This window comes from Colias philodice, chromosome 14 (genome assembly GCF_061535455.1).
Source record: "Colias philodice isolate Cphi_HAF_F1 chromosome 14, ilColPhil1 Martin Lab GWU primary, whole genome shotgun sequence".
In the NCBI taxonomy this organism is placed as follows: domain Eukaryota; kingdom Metazoa; phylum Arthropoda; class Insecta; order Lepidoptera; family Pieridae; genus Colias; species Colias philodice.
Window position 1 is genome coordinate 4,446,112 of NC_143099.1, and position 10,414 is coordinate 4,456,525.

General features: G+C 32.1%; 2 protein-coding genes across 4 annotated transcripts in view; one reads left to right on the top strand and one right to left on the bottom strand.

The window, feature by feature from the left end:
- LOC149482770 (uncharacterized) overlaps positions 1–8,756 on the bottom strand; it is a 100,424-nt gene extending 91,668 nt beyond the window's left edge. For 2 of the 3 annotated variants that reach the window (XM_089703246.1, XM_089703245.1), the window contains exons 1-2: positions 8,554–8,754; positions 4,020–4,515 (exon numbers count right to left, since the gene is read on the bottom strand). In XM_089703246.1, coding sequence (XP_089559372.1) covers positions 4,020–4,406 — 387 coding nt within the window. In that variant the 5' untranslated portion in view covers positions 4,407–4,515; positions 8,554–8,754. Of the gene's footprint in view, positions 1–4,019; positions 4,516–8,553 lie in introns of all 3 variants that reach the window. The other variant, XM_089703248.1, reaches the window with a different exon arrangement.
- On the top strand, positions 2,010–4,001 carry LOC149482771 (uncharacterized). Its single transcript, XM_089703554.1, has 2 exons — positions 2,010–3,263; positions 3,348–4,001. Exons 1-2 carry the CDS (start codon positions 2,010–2,012, stop codon positions 3,999–4,001), a joined length of 1,908 nt encoding a protein of 635 aa, XP_089559680.1.
- Positions 8,757–10,414: the final 1,658 nt, after the last annotated feature.

The following is a 10,414-nucleotide window of genomic DNA, read 5'->3' on the forward strand; positions in this document are numbered from 1 at the left end:
CAAAAAGATGGGTGATAAGTGTTTGACCGCTATGTTTGTCTGTTTGTGCCACCGTAGCTCGCTAACAGGTAATACGAATTAGATGCGTGTTAGGCAGCATATTTTCCGACGCTGGTTCTTAGATAAAGTGTATCAAAATCGGTTCATCCATTTATTATACCTAGGTATATAGAGGTAAAAGTGGGAATGTGGGAAAAAATATTAGTTATATTTTTATCCAATTCGGTTTATCCATTTATTAGATAACAGCGGTGAAAGTGGGAATGAACAATAATCGAATGTGGTCAAATAATATACTCAAGCGGCATATCAAAATATAAAAGAGCAACGTGTTTTATCGAAATCGGTTCATCCGTTTATTACATTTAGGGGTGACAGCGGTTAGATAAATAAACCAAATGGAGCATCAAACGACAGGATATGACGTGTAGGTACATATAGGTATAATTAGATAATATGGTTTACATCAAAATCGGTTCTGCCATTTACTAGGTGTGGAAAGAGAAGGGTTGAAAGTCTGTGAAAGAAGAGGGGGATATGGGAGCGAGAGGATAGCCACACCCTGGAAATTTTGAACTCTACTCAAAGCCACATAGGCCTGGCTCTTGGCAATTTTTTTTCCTAAAGATACCACTTCTTTTGCCACTGTGATCCATTACAATTTGTGCACGGTTACGGCCCAACTTAAAAGATGTCAAGGAGCAACAAACTTATAGATATCCATATGATGTATGTAGGAATGTAATATGGAGGTAGAGGTAGGTCTCGCTCACTTGAAAATATCACATGAAAATAAGAAACCGAAGTTAAAAATTTAAAAATTAAAAAGAAAAACCCAACGCAACGAAGGAAAAGGAATAAATAATAATTTTACAAACTTCCCGACGATCTTTAAAATTAAGTACCATTATAAAAAAAATATAATTGTATATGATATGATAATGATGGTATGGCAGCCCCGATGACTTTGTTTTTTATTTTTATAAATATTTAAAATGGTATTTATTTTTAAAGATCTTCGGGAAGTTTGTAAAATTAGTGAAACTTTTATTACATCGTCTCAAACTTTTTGGTCTGTGTAGCACATGTCGCGTGACGGTCGGCTGCCGAGTAGGTATAAAGCAGTGTTCGGAGTCATTATCGTACAAATACGATAATTTTGTGCCTAAGTTTCACTTTTACCGTGGTTTCATAAAACCACACAACATTTTTTCCTTTTTCTATGCACTTTTCTTCGTTGCGTTGAGTTTTTTTTTTATTTAATTTTTATTGCACGGTCTAAACGGTTTAGTTACTACGGCGTGAGACAGGAAAGATCTGAGCGCTGAGACAAACGTCAAAACGCAAAGGAATAGAATCCGCTATCGATACTAATTATTGTCTTAAGCGTATGATGTTTTGATAAGGATTTGTTCACCTTACCAACGACGACGACGACCACGAATAAAATTTTCATCCAGTCGTAATTTAACAAAATTGTGCAAAACACAATTAAAAATAAATTATTAAAATTTCCTGTCGTTCTGGTGATTGGAATTTTTATTTTTGAGATCAACGAATGAAAAAAAAGATTTTTCGTAGAAACGGTTATATATATTGTCAAAAACATCCATACAAGGAAGGAATTTATTTTTATTTTTTAGCTCAGTTTAGTAATAAATTTTACTAACAGTTCGTTTAATTATTTATGGTAGTACGTGTTTATTCAATATAAGTTAAGTAGTAACTACCTACTATGCAGTCACTATTCCACGCGGACGAAGTCGCGGGCACAGCTAGTGCTATAAATAAAACTGTCTAGCAGTAACAACTAATGAAGCGTCGTGATGTTAGAAAATCACCACAATCATTAAACGTTGCCAATATTTTCTTTGCGCCTTAATTGACATGCTTTTATACACACTGTGACATGTGAATAGAGAAATTACTAACGCCCCCTATTAATTCTAAAGCGACCTTAAAGTTTTCAGTTCGCCTATATTCTCATTCTGGACAACACGCATCCAAAAATGTCGGTTAAAATTATTTTCTTAATTTTTTTTCTTCCTTTTTACTGGTGTATTAAACCTACCAGTGTTCTCTACAAGGAAATTTTTGAATATCATAATGAAACTAACTTTAAAGCTGAGTACGCGTATCAAGTAGTTCACAAAATATTCAATGCATACAAGCAATGGTTTTATACAGTTACTTTTTGTGAATTTACCTACTTTGAAAATAGAATCCTAAAGTATACTGAAAACTACGGTAACGGGTACCCAGTCATGCTTCTAAATGGTTGTCCTGATACTAACGTTACTAAGGTAAAACCAAAAATAAACATTCATGGTCAAACAGCTTATGTGGTAACTGCCAATGACTTATCAATTGACGAAAGTGAGTTTGCAATAGAAGCATTTATAAGAACAGGAGTTTTTCAACCCAGAGCGGCTGTTATTTTTGTAATTAAAACGCCTGTACAAATCGATAGTTATTTCTTCTTTACGATGAAGAATCATTTCGAACTATTGTGGAATCGAAGGGTGACCAACTCCGTCTTAGTATTGTGGTCTGATTGTTTAAAGGTATATGCATACAATATTTTTTACAAAGAAATATTAGATATTACCGACCTTAAATCTGTGTCAGAACTTTTTTTACGGCAGTTTGATGACCTATATGGACATGAATTGAAATTGAGTGTATTCAGAACGAGTTACACATCGGATGCAACCGGTCCTCTTACATGTAATTCAAGCTTGGCGAAGACAGTAATGAAAACATTTAATGCATCATGCAAACCATTGCCACCCAGAGACGGCAACACAGTAGGTGATTTGTTAGATAATGGGACAGCTACAGGTGTAACTGCAGATTTAATAGATGGGTATACTGATCTGGAGCTCAATTCCAGGATATTAAAAACTACATATTATGGTTATATTGACACCACGTATCCTTTGTCACAAGATGAGTTGTGTTTCATGGTAAAGAAGTCAAAAAAACAATCAACGTTTAGGACTACGTTAAATTTGATATCGACAAATATGTTGGTACTTTTCATGTGCAATGTGGTGCTGCTTATAGCAGTTACTCTTCTAGTTCGAAAAGTTGAAACACAAGTCTGGGCACTGAAGGATAATAGAAGTACGTCAGAAACTATTTTAGACCTAATAAAGTGTTTCATAAGACAAACCGTAGATATACCATTCGCAGGACCAATCTTCAGATGTGTTCTATTAATGATCTTGTTATATTCACTGGTAGTTGATTGTGCTATTGATGTAAGTATGTTACATTCAATTTAATATTAAGTATCTTTATGATAACATTATAATATAATTCTATAAAACATATTTTTCTTCTAGGGAATTATAACTTCGGCTATAACTTACCCAAGATATAAACCTGATATTAATACTTTATCTGAATTGTTTAAAACAAATCTAACTTTCGGAGTGCATGGACGTTACTTTATTTTGTTTAACAACAGTTTAAGTGATGAATATTATGAAAGGATTCAAGAACGGATCGAAATAGTAAATGATCAAAGAATAAAAGAAATTATTGACCAAAGGGAATTCCAATATGCTCTGTTGTTAAGAAAAACTGACACTCAATATATTAGCCGTAAACCTTCAAATATGATAAGTGGCCGACCAATTTTTCATACTGTTGAAGAATGTCCAGTACCATGTCCCATTGTCTATGGCCTACGATACGGAAGTCCATATCTTCAAAGATTAAATTATATTTTGAATCATCTAAATCAAGGTGGTGTTTTACAGTATTGGACTCAATCAGATGAAGGATCAATTGGTCACGGAAGTACACTGTACACCGGAAACAATCAAGAACGAAAACCCTTAAATACAGCAAGCTTACGGGAATTTTACATCGTTATGGCAATTGGTATCACAATTAGCGTTATTGTATTCTTGTGCGAGTTTTTTATCGCATCAATATGGCGATATTTGTCCCGTTTTAAATTATTCGCCAGACAAAAAAAAACTTTGATATGATGAATTAATTGTCCATACCTTGAGTTTTTCGTAAAGCCCTTTATTTGCAGTTTTTAAAGACTGAATTTCTGTTGACAATCGTTTCAATTCTAGAAGCTTATTGCTCGCTAAAGAGTCTTCTGACTTTTCTGGCTTGTTTAATGATCTTAATTGTTTCTCTAGCAAATCTTCTCTCTTTTTATATTCAGTCTTTAAGTTTCTGATTTCGCTATTGAATCGGGCCTTAAGTGCTCTACCCTCGCTCCGCTCGATGTCGAGCGACTTCTTCAAGGTTGCGTTTTCAAGCCTCAAACGTTCGACGAGACTCTTCAATTTGTTGAGGAACGCTTCGTCGACGGTACGCTTGTGTTCTTCGGCTGCTACGGCAGATATTTGGCTGGAGGTCGAAGTGTCGGTAGACGCCATTTTGTGACGTCTCCGGCTCGTAGGATTCGGGATTCTCGATCGTCCGCGGTCTTTCGCCTGGTTTGAGTCAAGTCACTTTACTGGTTTCGTTCTGGTTCTTGTTAGGTACCTGAAATACAAGTATCAATATTTAATTTACAAGGTCATTTTTAAGCAAAATAAAGATCTTCAATTCTTTTTAATAATCTACTCATTCAACTTATAAGATAAAAATTCAAGCCATCCTCTATTTATGACTTAATAAAAACTTAAAATCATTGAATGTTGAGAGCAAATTTTCCAGAAACTATTCTTGGTGAGAAAGATTTTAATTATTAGTTATTACTATTAATTATTATGAGAAACACTGTAATTAATTACTATTCGCATATTTTGAATTGTGTAGACCGTACATTCATACGTCATATTCACGCTGTTGACGGCGCGGTGTATGGAAGTATAATTCAATCATAAGGACCTGTGCGATTCGAGGACAACACAATTGAGCCTATTAACATTGTCGGATGATATGACTCGTGTGACATGCAAAATTGCATCCACATTTCTTTATACCTGTTTCAATGAGGTGTATTTTATTCACTTATTAATAAAAAGGCAATAAAGTTTCTCCTCATAGGGACGATAAATATCTTTTACATTTTAGCAAGAAAGTTTTCCGTAAAGTATTTGCAAATATATCAATTATAAGCTAAAGTTTATTATAAACTTAGCATCTATAAATTAGTTCAAGATTATATTATTTCTTTATTCGTCATGAGAATTCGCATCTTTCATATCAAGGATATCTAAAAATATTTGTGCTCTCATGCACGGCGATTTGGTAGATAGATATAATATGAATGTTACGGTTCACTTTATATATGAATAGTCGTAGGTATTTATAGTTTCATATATTCCTGTAAATGAAATTTCACTTACGAATACTGCTATACAATTTATGTACGTGCTATAAATAACTACCTAGAAGATGAATCCTTTAGCACAGATTACTAAATATGTAGTTACTTCGTAGCTTTTAGTATTTTCTTTAAATTAAGTAAAGTTCTATCACCGCAAATATCTTTATTCAAAACTTATAAAACTAACGAAGTGTAATGCTGGAACCCCCGTGGAGTAATAAAATAGCAATTGATATTGTTGCATTATTTTTTGCAAAGTTTATGCAGTAGGTATCTAGTCACACATCGCATGGTTAAAGTCATTTGAGTATGGTACGGATTATTATCGTTTCTGTTTCTGTTACTAGTTGTAATTTTTTGTCTAGCAATTAATGCACATACTGCAACAACTGTAATTACTTACTCAAGTAAAAAAATAATTGTTAAATGTACTTGTTAACGGTCATAGTTTAAGAAAAGGGGTAAATTTCTGCTGAAAGTTTTTTTTTATTATTTGTTTCTTGACCATGAATTAAACCATTACTTATATAAGATATTTCATAAGTTGCAGCAATTGTAAAATAATGTTTTAATATTTTAGTAGCTATTCAGGTTGAATAAAGTACCTAAAGCAATTGTAATTAAGTGGAATGAAAATTGAATTTGACGATGAGTTAAGAAAGATGTAAAGAGCTTTTAAATGTTAAAATATTCAAAAGCATTTTAGTTGCAAAGTACGAGTGGGTTGCTAGCCTTGTCCAACATTCTTTACTTAGACAGTACATAGGTACTGAGTAATGAATAGGCGTAATGAATAAAAGAATAATTATATGCTTTAATCGGAAGATATTCATATTATGTTTACTATGTTTTGTCCTAAGCTGCCTCATGGTTGCGTATCGTCAGAGACAACCCAAAATGTGCAAAATTCTTTTTTTATTATTATATCTTGAAAAGACACATTTTCTATAAAATTTTCTTATGTGCTGATAATGAATCGACCCCTTAATGGTATTTTATTTTAAAAATATGCATCACTTAACATTTTATGTCGTTGTGATTGAAGCTTTGCTAGGGCAGAATTGATAATATAATGGGATAGAATGTAAATAATAAATCAAATAAAATCTAGATTTTCTTCAATTTTTTACCACAATGTATTAATTAAAGTCTTATTTTCGTTTTTAGTTATGAAAACTTAAACCTTCTCTGCTATCTACGCTTTTTTGGTAAGTAGGTAACAACATATTTGAAACTCTGGTTTTTCCAGCAAAACAATTAAGGCAGATTCTATAGAACTAAACAAGCTCCAAAAATTAAACATTCTGTACGTAAAAGCTTTAATAACAAATATTAAAGGTAAAATTTAGTATCGATCGTCCATCAACACCCCTGTTAACTCGTGCTTAGCAACCGACGACATACAAACATAAACCAACCGAAATAGTTTCAGGCTGTTGAACCCTTTGTTTTATTATTGATAACATCCACGGATTAGATTCTTTAAGATTTAAACTATTTTCCATAGAGGAAACGTCTCCGTAAATTTCCTTGAGTATTTTTTTTTTTCATTTTACAGTTCACAGGACACAGTTTGAACGTTGACATAAAATCTGATTATATTTCAGGTATACCATTATACGTTTTATATCCATCCGCATTTTATGATAAAGTATTTGAGATTTTTTTAAATACTATATTTAATTGTATTAATCTAGTTTCTACACATGTTTTAATGTGCTTAGTATATAGAGAACGTACACATATTTTCGGGCTCTACATAGCTTTTTCTTATTTCTATGGAGTAAATAACATATGCCTCAAAAAATCACACTGCGAATAATCCTTTGTCCATTATTGAGAATTTACCGCACAAGTTGGTATTATCGTCATAGTTAATTACGCCCAATTAAACAGTTTATTCAGGGAATGATCATGCCCCAAGATTCAAGAATAATGGGAAAGAGCCGGTTTAAATTGTTGCATTGCACTATTTTGTTTTCCATTGAAATTGAATAAAGCTCATAATAAATGCGAAATCCAAAATACTTGACCTTCGTGTGGTCTCGATTCAGCTAAATACTCGTATTTCATGGCGGCGCGCCAACTTCCCGCGCTACGTCATTTTTCATAGGAAATTGTAATGTACCGCATGCTCATACACATTATTTTAGCCTATATAAATCTAATTTTTAAGTACATTATGTTATACTTATTTGTTTTTTCCTCTCAAGTAACAATACTGAGCTGGTATACTTAGTTGCAATTTGGTATGCCAATAATATAATAACAAGCTAAATAAATTAGAATGCTGGAAGCTAATTTTCCCTATAAATTGGGTTGGCCTACACTCAGGGGAAAACGAATGTTAACGTCACTATTAGCTATAAATTATGAGAACCATAACTATTGTATAAATACGATGATAGAGCGAAATTGTATTACTTATATCTTATTGCGTTAATTTGAAACCGTGTTGAGAATAAAAAAATAAAGCATCAGCTAAAAGCATTGTTATTTGCAATTGGAATCTTACATATTCAGTTTCATTATAACTACATTACTTTTTTTTTAATAAAAAAATAATAATTTATAATTTTCATAACAGTTAGTTAAGATTACTTTGCACACACTTTCTAATTTGTCGTAGGTTCCTTTCCCGCTGTCTAATTTTTTTAGTTATAAAAATACATACTTTAAAACTATGGTAATACGGAAAAAACTGTAATAAAAACATAATACAAATATATGTACAAAATTCATTTTATTCGAATTATTTGGTGTGTATAAAAGCTCTACTATACATAATTATATATCTATTCCTATTATTTACATTGTGATTTACATGCATGTAACAGCAGTTGAAATGTCAGGCACTTTAATAGATGAAGATCAAATGAAAATAAAAAGATAGGTATGTTCTAATTTCAAATGCACCTGTATAAACAGATCCGTTTTTGTAGTTAAAAATGTACGTATAACCTATTCTAGAAAAGTAGAGCATATTGCATAGATCAAACTAAATTCAGTATTATTTCATTATTTTTTACTGTTGTTAATAATTACTGCAAAATTATCAAATTATATATATCAATTAAACTAGGTACCTATATATGTTAGATTAATATGTCAGCTGATATAAAAAGTAGAGCTTTAAGTTTATTTTCGCCATAGTTGTAGTTATTGTTGTAATAATTATTAAAATTACAAGAAATCAAATATTATTTGTTTTATTTACAGCAACATTTATCCGGTAAATATTTCAATACCTTGCTCTGAAGGATCCTGTAACATCCTCAAACACAATTTCACCAGAGTATCCGAACGCACAATTTTTTGAAATAAGAATGTCGAATCCCAATATTTGAAAAGTTGGTGTGTTGCGTTCGTAAACAAATCACACGCGATTTAGGTTAAATAAAAAAAAAGTTTGATATGGGATTACGACCGGCGGACCGCGCGGAGTGGACGTCGAGACTGGTGCTTGTGGGCGGCGCACCCGCCCTACCGCGCTCGCGTCATACAATAATGAAATATTTAAGTATGGCCTAATTTATTTAATGAGATAAATCCCGCCCTAATAATAGTTAGCATTAGATCATCGCGCTGAAAGTTATTGACACTAACATTGAATTTCTTTAGCTATATATTAGCTAGTATATAACACATAATACTCAGTGCTCACAAAACTATAATATACACTATCTCAATATTGTGATTTCCCTTACCCTAAATACCATAAAGATGTTAGAACATTATGAACATTTAACCCTCACGGCTCGTTGTTTTTATCTATAAATTTCCCCTTGTGTATTGCTAAAGCCTAATATTTATGTATTTTCATTATGTAATTGACATTAATATATACTTATCGTTAAAATTCTACAAAGTTGCTGCCATGTAACACATAACAATACACTCATATATTTAAGATTAAAATTGCTTTCTATTTATAAGTAGGATGCAATGTGCAGACATTTTAATAGACTTTAACGCTTGACTTCCCAACGCATGCAGTCGACACATTCATTTGTACATGTAACAGACGATGAGCGAATCCTGAAGCTATTGACCTAAAAATAACACACGCCCGACTGAAAGAATTGTTTACTATACGAAAATTGTTCACGCCTTAAACTGGCCTGTTATTCTCAAATCAGGACTAAAATAGTGATGTCATTATTTTAATGTCGATAATATCTAGTGCCTATATTCTTATGTTTTATTATTATATCAATATTGCTTTTCTTCCTTACCCCCCTCAAAGAATATAATAATATCTATAATCTAATAATATCTATAAAACTATGCCAATTCTAAATTAATATAAAACATACAAACCCTAATTAACTTAACAAATACGTCCTCATCCAATCCTTCTTACTATGAACAGCTATCGTATCAAAATTCAGCAAGTACCTACTGGCTAATAAGTTCAACGAACTGATTTGCCAAGCCATTACAATATTTGTTTTAGAACAATCAAAGGTTGAAATAATTATAATCTCTATGATTATATTTCAGCCATGTGTGCGATAGAGTAATAGACTCAGTCACGACTCACGCCGTATAAATATTGTGGACTTTGTGAGAGCTTACCGAAAAAAACCTCACGTTATAAAACATTATTGCGTATATTTTGGCTACGTTCTCGTGTTTTATCGACGTTATCGATAAAAGTAAATATCACTAGAGATATCCGAAACGGCATACAAAAAACTATAAACAAACTATAATCAAGCTTCGGCTGATCCAAATACAGTCTTATATTTTTACTATATCAACTTCAGTTTTTACGCCAGTTAATAGAAAATAAAAAGCATTTGTAACAATATAAACAAGCTATTTCGATAAAGATTTTTTTTCGGTTGATAAATAATTAATTCATATGCTCGAACACAAAAGGGTTTTTGTGTGAAATACCTACCATGAAAATACAATAATAATTAAGGAAATATACTTCTAGTTTCAAACTAAATTAGGAAACTTAAAAAAAGGCTTGCAATATTTACGAGTGTAAAAATTGCAAGCTTATTTTTTCTTACAGCTTACAGCTTATTTTTTCCACCCAGTTCCAAATGTGAAACGTTACTTGGTCACAACCATACAAGTCCTGACTGAAATTTGAGT